The sequence below is a fragment of the Sminthopsis crassicaudata genome, chromosome 2 (genome assembly GCF_048593235.1).
Source record: "Sminthopsis crassicaudata isolate SCR6 chromosome 2, ASM4859323v1, whole genome shotgun sequence".
Lineage (NCBI taxonomy): Eukaryota > Metazoa > Chordata > Mammalia > Dasyuromorphia > Dasyuridae > Sminthopsis > Sminthopsis crassicaudata.
Genome location: NC_133618.1, coordinates 130,889,695 through 130,902,835, shown reverse-complemented (window position 1 = coordinate 130,902,835; position 13,141 = coordinate 130,889,695). Strand labels below are relative to the sequence as shown.

The 13,141-nt window shown below is 34.9% G+C and overlaps 1 protein-coding gene across 1 annotated transcript in view; it reads right to left on the bottom strand.

Moving 5' to 3' along the window:
* Positions 1-13,141, bottom strand: part of KCNU1 (potassium calcium-activated channel subfamily U member 1) — a 270,021-nt gene that overhangs the window by 143,370 nt on the left and 113,510 nt on the right. The window contains 2 exon segments of the mRNA XM_074285038.1: positions 10,192-10,292; positions 10,438-10,527. Of these exon segments, the coding sequence (XP_074141139.1) occupies positions 10,192-10,292; positions 10,438-10,527 (191 nt within the window).

Here is a 13,141-nt window from a genome sequence, read left to right as displayed (position 1 = left end):
ATATATATATATATATATATATATATATATATATATATATATATATATATATATATATATATATAGTGATTGATTTATGCTTTAACGTGTTTAGCATGTATTGGTCAATCTGCCATCGGGGAGGGGGGAAGGAGGGGAAAGGTTGGAGCAGGGGGGTTGGCAATTGTCAATGTTGTAAAATTACCCATGCATAATAACTGGCAAATAAAAACTATTTAAAAAAAAGATTATCAGCTTAGCAAAGTCAAATCAATGGCATTTGAGGATAAAAATGGCAGGATTATGAAGATAAAATTTGGAATGATTTATAAAAATTATTGCAATTTCTTTTTCTATTAAAGACAATGAAATTTCTATGTAGAACAATGTTCTAAGCAGCTGGATTGGATATATAGTGTATATAAAAGAGATAAATGTTGGAAGTAATGCAATTATGAGGGTATTTAGAAGATGATATATAAAGCATCTGAAAGAGAGAAAGATACCAAAGGTATAAAAATAATATTGGACCTTATTGATGCCAAAAATGGTGACTGAGAGAATATGTATAACTAATGATTATTGTATACTCTCTGCAACTGTACAAATTCTTTAGGAGATCATCCATATACAGAACAAATATGTTTTTTATTCAACAGTAGGCCACATCTTTACCATTTTACAAATTGAATTGTATGATTGTTGCAGCAAACAGAATATTCTACAATGCTTTTTATTGTGAAAAGGTACTTCATTAATTAGAACAAAATACTACATTGCAATCCCTTCTGCAAGGTTTCTCTCATTCTTATATTAAAATTAATCAATATTGGAAGGTTTAATAAGAGATAAAAATTATTCAAAGACTCTCTGATAATAATATACATCAGGTGATGCAGAAAACAGTATGAGATATAGCTTAATCAAATATATTTGCTGCTGTAAGCGAGTTTATAGAGTGAAGGGTAAAGATCAAAGATCCCTGTAGATGTTAAAGTCCTATGGATTCTTTGTTTGCAGGTGACACGATTGCCTCAAAACTCAAAATAGTGCAGAACCTTCTGTAAGAGATCTATAATCATTTGAAGAAATCAGTTCTATCTAGCCACACAGGAAAAAAATAAATTGATGTATAATATCTGTTTCTCAGATTACAATGTGCATTTAGATGGATTATCTATAGAAATTGCTCATCAGTTGTAAATGACTTTGTTATTCTCAGTAGTACAATCATCCATGACTACTCTGAAGGACTTATGATGAAAAATCCAATATATACCCAGAGAAGGAACTGATTGTGTCTGAATATAGATTGAAACATTGGCTCTTTCTCTCTCTTTTCTCTCTTTCTTTTGAAATTATTTTTCTCAAGGGTTTTTATTTTCCTTAGAGTGGAAGATCTGTATTTTCTTTTTCATCTTGACTTTTATGGAAATGTTTTGCATAAATTCATCTGTGATTTCTTAATTGTGGGTGGAGATAAGGGAAAGAATCTAGTACTCAAAATTTAAAAAGAAATGTTAAAAAATTAATTTTAGATGTAACTGGAAAAAATCTTAAATAAATTAATCAGATTAAAAAATAGTTATATATATATGTATATATAAATATAAAGAAATTGCTCATCAGTATGTACATCTTGATCCATATTTGAATGAAAATTTATAGGCTACACATTTGTACATTTCTTTGCAAATTTGCACAACTCCTTTAATGTTACACAAATTTTCCCATGAAAATAAATTCTTTTCTTTTTAATACAAGGACACTTAGCTTTGCCCTTCCAAGTAAATTATAAGGGGCTTTTCCCCAAGGACTGAGTCCTCATGGAGCAGTCCTTTATTATACTAATATTAATATAATTATTAACATTAGTTATATATCATATATAATATAAGTAATATTATAATATTATACTAATGTCCCCTTGAAAATATGCAATACAAGAGATATAGCTCCTTGAGAGCAGGTGCAAAAATCCTCTGACTGCTTCCTGTCATCTGATTGACTCTTAATTGGCTACTCAGTCAGAACTCTGTAGGAAAAAACAAACAAACAAACAAACAAAAAACTAAAAACTAAAAATGGTATTTTTTGCATTAAGGCCTCTTCTTACTGCTGGCTTAAAATATAAAGATAACCTCTTAACCTCCAGAGGGTGGGGATGAAGAGATGCCCTTCATCCCACAGTCTGTAAGTTACAATGTCATGGCTTTCCAGATAAGACTATGACTGGGATATGTTCACCTTTGTATGTTCTGTCCTTTGCTATGGGTCCTCCAGAATTCTCAAAAGGCCATTGCCACCTTCCTTTTAATGAGAGAAGTATCACCTGAGCAATGGACAAATATCTGAGTGGTTGTAACAGAAGTAGTTATAGATACAGATTAGTCAAAGCAGTGGCAACCATAAAGAGATTAAATGCAGAGAGGGAAAGGATCCATTTTGTTTTGATTGGACTATAATCAGTGGAGGTAAAATCTTCAGTAGATAATATGGATAGAGTATCCCTACTGCAATTTCTAAATGGACCTTGAATACTACCCTTAAAAAATTAATTGTATTTTTTCTTAGCATTCCTCTTTTCATGTAATAAAAACGCCCGATTCCTACTTGACACGTTTGTTTTCTGGATAACTCATACTTTCTCCCCACCCTCTCCACTAATATTTGAGGAAAAATCCTTAGACAAGACTTAAAAATGGAATTATTTATCAGTAATTATAGTTTGTTTTCTGGAATTGAAGCCCTGGAATCATAGTTCCCCGACAGAGGAGAGATAACCCTATTTATTGTGAAAGAGGAAGTTAGATAAAAGACAAAATCTGGTGAAAGTTGCTCCCATGGCAATCAGCCTGGTGGTACATGCTTAGCCACAATGCTAGATATCAAGGAACTAATCCATTTTTGAGAGGCTGATTCTAGTCAATCTTAAATGCTCAATCTCATTTTGGAGCTCTACACATTGTCAGAATTTACCTGATCCTATTTTTAAAATATTCTATGTATTAGTTTTCTTGTTGGATGAGGTTGGAATCACATTAGGATTGAGAAGGATCTAGTAGGGAAATTTGGGATACTCCCTGGTTGAGGGTCTCAGAAAAAAATTGCTTGGACTTTCAATTGGGATTGTTCAAGTACCCCAGGAAAGATTTTCAGTGTTTTCTCTATGGAAAGAAATATCTCAAAATTTTTGTCCAGACCCTAATGAGCTAAAATTTGATCCTAGAAAATGCGTTTTTTCATAGTTTATTTGGGTGAAAGTGTAACTTACAGTGGACTTGTATTAAAAGTCTTTGAAAAGAGTTCCACATTTTTAGGGAGCTAGGCTTAGATTCAAGTTTTTTCTGAGATGTAAATATTAGTTTTAATTTTCTATTTTCCTTTTCCATTACTTGATCTGTGGTGGGGAAGGAAGGGGCAAGATGGAATGGGTATATTACTATTTTCATTTTTTGCTTCTCTGTTTGCTTGGGTTGTGACAGGGTACTAAGCTTGTGATAAAAATGTCATTTGTTCTATCCACATGACTATATTTTGTGAATAATACTGATTTCTACCTTTAAGGTCAAAGACTAACTTCTGTGCCAAACAACCAAAACTTGATTATAAGGTACTTGCAAAGGGCTATGGTACACTCCTTGAAACCTCAGAGACTGTTCCCAATTGATGATATAGATAACAGCATTGCTAAGTGTACTCCAGCAATATGCTGAGATCTGCTAATGAAGGATTTCAAGAGAAGGAAGAATATAAGGAAGAATAAAATGTTCTCTCCACCCTCCCAGGAATCTGTGATGAAAGTCCTCTGACCCCAAAACACACATAACACAGTACACCCCCACAAACACTCTTCAGAGTTGTCAGGGATACATTCTATTTCCTATAAATCATAATTCATTAAATTGGTTTCCTGAGATGCAACTCTAGATTTTTTTAAAGGGGAAGTCTCCGCCCCTAAGTCCTCTTCTTCCTTTTGTTTTCAAAAGGTAAGGATGATTTTCTGAAGTCTGAAGAGTCAGTGGTAAGGGTTCTTTTCCACCTACCAAATGATAAGTTATGAGATCACAGCATCCTCAACAATATTGTATCTCAGATGAGGACAGCTGGTATCTTTCTTCTCCACCCCTTTCAAAATCTTATTTCATATTTTATTTTTCCAATTACATGTCAATAAATTTTAAAATTCTTTTTTTTTCTTCATAAGATTTTGAGTTCCAAATTCCCTCTCTCCTTGTCCTACCTTCATTGAGAAGGCAAGGAACTCAACATATGTTAAACACATATAGCCATGCAAAACACATTTCCATGTAAGTTATTCAGTAAAAAGAAAACATGATCAAAAATCAAGAAAAGTAAAAAAATGCATATTTTTGATCTACACAGAGGTTTATCAGTTCTTTCTCTAAACACCTTTCATCATAAGTCCTACAGAATTTTCATGGATCATTCTATTGCTGAGAAAAGCTAACTTAGTCATAGTATATCATCATACAATATTGCCATTACTATATACAATGATATTCTGGTTTGGCTCATTTCATTTTTCATCATGTTTTTCTGAAAGGATCTTGCTCATCATTTCTTAAAGCGCAATAGTATTCCATTACAGTCATATACAACAACTTATTCAACTTCTCCCCAATTAACAGACATCTTCTCAATTATTTGTCAACACTAAGGAGCTGTTATACATATTTTTGTATAGGTAGATCATTTTCCTTTTTTTTTTTTCCTTTTGGGTTACTGTCTAGTAGTCATACTGCTTGTTAAAAAATGTATGGATGGGGCGGAGCCAAGATGGCGGAGAAGATACATGCAAATTTGTAAGCTTCCTTCTTTCCTCAATACCAATTAGTTAAATCAGCCTCAAAAATAACGCTGGACTGATAAAACCACAAGGATTAGAAGCACAACTTACCAGCCGAAGAGAATCTAGAATTTCAACAGAAAAGGTTGGTTCCAAGGGGAGGAAAAAAAGATCAGTACAGGGTTAGGTGCTAGCACACTGTGCCGATCAGGCTGGGGAGAACTCTGGGATCAGAGAAGGCACTGAGATAGAGGAATCTGGCACAGGCTGATAGCTCTACTCTGCTTATAAAACAGAAGACCAGAAGAGAAATCAAGCCACTTTAAAAATATAAAGCAAGATCCTAGAACCACCTCAATCTGGAAATGACCTAGCACCAATCTCGGCACGGCTGTGCAACTGCCTTCTGTTGTCTGGGGCTTCCCCTTGGGGTAGTTAAGAACCTGAACAGCAGGGGACAAAGCCCAGGGCAGCCTCTAATCCACATAGTGTGGGGCTCAGCCTGAGGCAGTGGAATTCTAACAGTAGTGAAACTCCAAAAACAGCAGAACTCTCAGAGCATCTGAACCTCCACAACAGGGACCGTGGTTTCTGGGCAGACGCTTCCAGTTTGAGCACAGGGGCTTTTCATGTAAGCTGCTGATATCCACGGCCCCACAGGAGACTTTGGCTGGAGTTTGTGACGCTTTCACTGTTCAGCCTTAAACCTCAGGGCAGTTGCTAGGCCATAGAGTGGGGGTCATCACTGGGCACTCCTCACAGTGCAGCGGTGCTAACTACCTCTGAGGCATTTTTGAAGAGGGGGGAGAGGAACTCTCTCCCAGAATTCTCTCTTAGCCCAGTCACAGGACTGCTGCATCCATCTGGTGTGGGAGGAAGCTGATAAATCTCAATTGGAGAATGGTTTGATTTCTTAAAAATTAGGGTCAGTTCCCTAATTTATAAGAAACCGAACCATTCTCCAATTGATAAATGGTCAAAGGATATGAACAGACAATTCTCAGATGAAGAAATTGAAACTATATCCACTCACATGAAAGAGTGTTCCAAATCACTACTGATCAGAGAAATGCAAATTAAGACCACTCTGAGATACCACTACACACCTGTCAGATTGGCTAAGATGACAGGAACAAATAATAATGAATGTTGGAGGGGCTGTGGGAAAACTGGGACACTGATACATTGTTGGTGGAGTTGTGAAAGAATCCAGCCATTCTGGAGAGCAATTTGTAACTATGCCCAAAAAGTTATCAAACTGTGCATACCCTTTGACCCAGCAGCGCTACTATTGGGCTTATATCCCAAAGAAATACTAAAGAGCGGAAAGAGACATATATGTGCCAAAATGTTTGTGGCAGCTCTTTTTGTTGTAGCTAGAAACTGGAAGATGAATGGATGTCCATCAGTTGGAGAATGGTTGGGTAAATTATGGTATATGAAGGTTATGGAATATTATTGTTCTGTAAGAAATGACCAGCAGGAGGAATACAGAGAGGCCTGGAGAGACTTACATCAACTGATGCTGAGTGAAATGAGCAGAACCAGAAGATCGCTGTACACTTCAACAACAGTACTGTATGAGGATGTATTCTGATGGAAGTGGAAATCTTCAACATAAAGAAAAACCAACTCACTTCCAGTTGATCAATGATGGACAGAGGTAGCTACACCCAGAGAAGAAACACTGGGAAGTGAATGTAAATTGTTAGCACTAATATCTGTCTGCCCAGGTTGCATGTACCTTCGGAATCTAATGCTTATTGTGCAACAAAAAAATGGTATTTACACACATGTATTGTACCTAGACTATATTGTAACACATGTAAAATGTATGGGATTGCCTGTCATCGGGGGGAGGGAGTAGAGGAAGGGGGGGTAATTTGGAAAAATGAATATAAGGGATAATATTATAAAAATATATAATAAATAAATAAATAAATAAATTAGGGCCAGTTCTCTATATATTTTGGAAATGAGGCCTTTATCAGAACCTTTAACTGTAAAAATATTTTCCCAATTTGTTACTTCCCTTTTAATCTTGTTTGCATTAGTTTTGTTTCTACAAAAGCTTTTTAATTTGATGTAATCAAAATCTTCTATTTTGTGATCAATAATGATCTCTATTTCTCCTTTGGTCATAAATTCCTTCCTCCTCCACAGGTCTGAGAGGTAGACTATCCTCTGTTCCTCTAATCTATTTATGATCTCATTCTTTATGCCTAAATCATGGACCCATTTTGATCTTATCTTGGTATATGGTATTAAGTGTGGATCCATATCTAATTTCTGCCATACTAATTTCCAGTTTTTCCAACACTTTTTTTCAAATAATGAATTTTTATCCAAAATGTTGGTATCTTTGGGTTTATCAAACACTAGATTGCTATAGATGTGCCCTTTTTTGTCCTTTGTACCTAATCTGTTCCACTGATCTACTGGTCTATTTCTTACCCAATACCAAATGGTTTTGGTGACTGCTGCTATATATATAGCTTTAGATTAGGTACACCTAGACCATCTTCATCAGACTTTTTTTTCATTAGTTCCCTTGAAATTCTCGACCTTTTATTCTTCCATATGAATTTTGTTGTTATTTTTTTCTAGGTCACTAAAACAGTTTTGTTGGGAGACTGATTGGTATAGCACTAAATAAATATATTATTTTGGGGAGTATTGTCATCTTTATAATATTCGCTCGGCCTATCCATGAGCACTGAATGTCTTTTCAATTACTTAAATCTGACTTTATTTTTGTGGCAAGTGTTTTATAATTTTGCTCATATGATTCCTGACTTTGCTTTGGTAGATGGATTCCCAAATATTTTATACTCTCGACATTTGTTTGGAATGAAATTTCTCTTTGTATCTCTTGCTGTTGCATTTTGTTGGTGACATATAAAAATGCTGAGGATTTATGTGGATTTTTTTTGTATCCTGCCACTTTGCTGAAATTTTGAATTATTTCTAATAACGTTTTATTAGAATCTCTGGGGTTCTCTAAGTATACCATCATATCATCTGCAAAGAGAGACAGTTTGATTTCCTCATTACCTACTCTTATTCTTTTAATCTCTTTCTCCACTCTTATTGCCGAGGCTAGCAATATTGAATAATAATGGTGATAGTGGGCAACCTTGTTTCACTCCTGATCTTACTGGGAAAGGTTCCAGTTAATCTCCATTACATATTATGCTTACTGACGGTCTTAAATATATGCTTCTGACTATTTTAAGGAATAGTCTATTTATTCCTATACTCTCAAGCGTTTTTAGTAGGAATGGATGTTGGATTTTATCAAATGCTTTTTCTGCATCAATTGAGATGATCATATGTTTTTTTATTAATTTGATTATTAATATGGTCAATTATACTAATAATTTTCCTAATATTAAACCAGCCCTGCATTCCTGGTATAAATCCTACTTGATCATAGTGTATTATCTTGGGGATGACTTTCTTAAGCCTTTTTGCTAATATCTTATTTAAGATTTTAGCATCAATATTCATTAAGGAAATTGGTCTATAGTTTTGGTATCAGTACCATGTCTGTGTCATAAAAGGAGTTTGGTAGGACTCCTTCATCCCCTATTTTTTCAAATAGTTTATATAACATTGGGGCAACCCTGTCCATTCTCAATAGTATTTTGTTCCTTATTTTTACCTCCCCCAAACTGTTTTCTTGCCCCCTTCCATTCCTACTTTCCTATATGCTGATAAAGTTCTACATTCAACTAAGTGTATATATTATTTCATTTCTGAGCCCACAGTGATGAAAGTAATGTTCATGTGCACCTCCTCTCTGGTTCCCCCATTCAGTATCTTTCAAGCTTCTTTTACATCAGATAATTTATTCCACTCTATCTCTATGTATCCCCTTCTTAAATAATCTGTCTATTTTCCAGGTCAACTGTTTTTCCAACAAGATTCATATTTCCTTCCATATTTTTCATTATTTTTATTTGTTTATGTCTCAAAGTCATTAGCTTCCTCTTTCCCAATTCTATATTTTAAGTAATTATTTTCTTCATTGAACTTGTGTACCGACTTTTCCATTCTACATTTAAGCATTCTCTTCACTGAATTTTTGTATACCATTTACCATTTTGGTCTATTCACTTTTTAGGGAATTGTTTTCCTCATTTTTTTGGTACCTCTTTTATCAACCTGCTGATTCTTTGAAAATTTTCTGTCATCACTCTCATTTCTATTCCCAGTTTTCCTCTTTCTTCTTTTACTTGATATTTAATATTCTTTTTGAGTTTTTTTCAAGGCCTCATATTTTATTTTGAGGTGTTAGATGTAGGAATTTTGACTTTGTTGTCTTTTGAGTGTGTTTTGATCTTCCTTATCAGGATATTAACCTTATATTGTTAGATTTTTTTTTCTTCTGTTTGCTCATTTTTCCAGTCTATTTCTTGGCTTTTAATTCTATGCTAATGTGGGTCTCTGCTTCCCAAGTGTACGAGCCATTATCACAAGCTTCAGGTTTTTGTGCAGCTGTTTTCAGAGGTAATTCAGAAGTAACCAATGAGTGTTGGCTCTTTGAAGTGGTAAGATGTAGGCAGAGATGTGTTTACTACACTCCTATACTGTAACCTGGTTTGTGAGTGACCACAAGCACTCTTTTCACCCTAGAACTGTAACCATGGTCCCTGCTCCCTGAGGACCACAAACTCTATTTTGCTAGTGCTCTTTCTTCCACTGGCACTAAGATCCTAGATCCAAGGATAAGCAATGCAACAGTTCTGCCCTGCTGCCTACAAAACACCTCCTATAAATCCCTTTCTGACTCATTTTCTAATTCCCTTATCATCTGTGGGCTGAAAGGGCTGGACACTGTTACTGCTGCCACTGGTTCTCTCACCCTGAGACTCCTGGTTTGCAGGGGCCAGATCTGCACTTGCACAGGCTGCACTGAACTGTACCCCACTCTCCCCCTATAGCAGCAGACCTTTTCTGCCCACCTTCTAAGACTTTTTTGGCTGGAAAAATTGTTTCACTTTGTCTTTTGGGGATTTTGCCATTTTAGAATTTGTTTGCAGTCATTATTTAAAAATATTGGAGAGAGACAGACAGACAGACATAGAAACGCAGATAGAGAGAAAAGGTAAAGAAAGAGTTTACTTGGTGTTGATCAGGCTGCATTGATAAAACATTAAATAGTTCATGACTGCTCATTTGTTTCAGGAGTGCCTGACTTTTTAACAATATTTGGGGTTTTTGTGAGTGTTGAAAATTACCTTTGCATTCATTTTGAAAAATAAAGAGCTAATATTATTATTATTTATAAAAAGAAAAGTTCATTTTCCTTTAAGCATCCCCATTCACCTGATTGCTTTCTCTCTAAGCTAGTTCTCCCAAAAGCTAAGTCAGCACACACTTAAAGAAAGGCTACTCACTTGCATTAATTTGCCGGCCTTTCTTGGTTCCACAGCCACAGCGTCCAATGAGCTCTGGGGAATTCACATCACTATGACAGTTGATACAGTAAAAATAGGCTCTGGATAATGAAAACAAATCAAGAATGATTCTGATGAGACTTAACACTCTGGAAAAAAAAAACAGACAAAATGAAGACACCTGCCAATTGCATTTACTTTAGTGCTCCACCACCTCTAACACAAAATAACATAAAATAAAGTTACCTTCTGGCTTCCTCTACAGATTTGGCAATAAAAAATCCTGTTGTGTTCCTGTTTACTTTAATCAGTGCAGGTGGATTCAGCATTAAGCTTCTGCAAATGCAAAATGAAATGGTTATTATTAACTGTTGTTATTGAAACAGTGTAAGGCCTAAAACTTTAAACCTCAAGTCAGGATGACCTGAGTCCAAATCCTTTCACAGATTAATTATGTGAACCTGAGTTGAATCATTTTTATTTGCCTGATTTGTAAAAAGGGGAAAATAATAAAACCTTCCTTCTAGAGTGGCACAGTGCCTGGCACATAGTAAGTACTTATTCCCTTTTCCTTTTCAGTGATGAAGGATTCTCAAATTTAAATATTAGTGATTCCTTTTACTTTACTGCCAAAGAAAATGTGCATTTATTTTTGCCACAATTATGACCAGAATTGAATGCAGAATGTATTCAAAGATGCATTCATCCCTTCTCCCACATTCTACCTACACACACCACACCCACACCCACACCCACACATACACATAGGCAGTGAAAGCCAGTTACATCTAAGTTTGGTACTCCTGAGCCAGATTGTCATTATCTTTATTCAATCAATCAATTAACATTTATCAAAAACCTAGGATGAATTAGATATTTTATTATTATTATAATTATAATTTACATATTACATATATAAATTATAATTATTATAATATAATATTATAAGCTAAAGGTCTAAAGACCAAAAATGAAATAATCCATTCTCACAAGAAGCTGGCATTCTTGGGGAGAGGAAGGAGGAAGCAGCACATTTATATAAAGCACATAAAGAAATACAAAGGTTTTTTTAAAAGGGAAACCCTCATAGACTGGGGAGAGGAATGTAGTCAAGAAAGGTATTATTGAAGAGAAAATGTTTAAACAGAGTTTTAAAGGCAGCCAGGATTTTAAATTGTTGTGTAGTTTATTCAATTTTCCTATACATAACCAAAACATGAGTACTGTAATAATAGTGTTTTCCTTAACGAAATCCTCTAAGGTAGGAATTGAAATTATCATGCGTGTTTTACAGTTGAGGAAACTAACTCTAAGGGACTAACTCTAAGGGATGTCAAATGACCTGGGCCAGTGCCATTTCCCTAAACATTGTATGTTGGGGCTAGGATTGAAGCCCAAGTATCTTGGTTACAAGTTTGATTATCTTCCTGATTCATAGTTAAGATAAAAAGTTCAGGTTTGCAAGCCATTCTCCAATTGAAAAATGGTCAAAGGATATGAACAGACAATACTCAGATGAAGGAATTGAAACTATTTCTAGCCATATGAAAAGATGCTCCAAGTCATTATTAATCAGAGAAATGCAAATTAATACAATTCTGAGATACCACCACACACCTGTCAGATTATCTAGAATGACAGGGAATATATATAATATATAATATAAAATAATGCGGAATGTTGGAGGGGATGTGGAAAAACAGAGACACTGATACATTGTTGGTGGAACTGCGAATATATCCAGCCATTCTGGACAATGATTTGGAACCATGCTCAAAAGGTTATCAAACTGTGCATACCCTTTGACCCAACAGTGTTACTACTGGGCTTATATCTCAAAGAGATCTGAAAGGAGGGAAAGGGACCCGTATGTGCAAGAATGTTTGTGGCAGCCCTCTTTGTAAGGGCCAGAAACAGGAAACTGAACGGATGCCCATCAATGGGAGAATGGCTGAATAAATTGTGGTATATGAATGTTATGGAATATTATTGCTCTGTAAGAAATGACCAGCAGGATGAATACAGACTTACATGAACTGATGCTGAGTGAAATGAGCAAGACCAGGGGATCATTATATACTTCAACAACAATACTATATGAGGATGTATTCTGATGGACATGGCCCTCTTCAACAATGAGATGAACCAAATCAATTCCAATAGAGCAATAATGAATTGAACCAGCTACACCAGCAAAAGAACTCTGGGAGATGACTATGAACCACTATATAGAATTTCCAATCCGTCTAATTTTGTCTGCCTGCATTTTTTATTTCCTTCACAGGCTAATTGTACATTATTTCAAAGTCAGATTCTTTTTGTACAGCAAAACAAATGTATGGACATATATACATATATTGGTTTTCACTTATACTTTAACCTATTTAACATGTATTGGTCAACCTGCCATCTGGGGGAGGGAGTGGGGGGAAGGAGGGGAAAAATTGGAACAAAAGGTTTGGCAATTGTCAATGTTATAAAATTACCCATGCTATATCTGGTAAATAAAAACTATAATAAACAATAACAACAACAACAAAGAAGTTTAGATTTGATTTCACTAGCAAGAATGAAATATCTAATATGTATAAAAGTGCTATGGTGGGAGAAGTTAAAATTTTAGATAACATAATATCTTTTTTTTTCCTTTTTCATAGCTTTTTAATTTACCAGATATATGCATGGGTAATTTTTCAGCATTGACAATTGCAAAATCTTTTGTTCCAACTTTTCCTCTCCCGCAGATGGCAGATTGACCAATACATGTTAAATATGTTAAAGTATAAGTGAAATACAATATATGTATACATGTCCATACAGTTCATAATATCTCTTCTTATAATTTTTAGTAGGAGGATAAAATGAAAAGTTATATATATATATATATTTAATATAAAATATTGCATAAACAACATGTGGGAAAAAGTACAGTGGAAAAAGTGTTGGATTT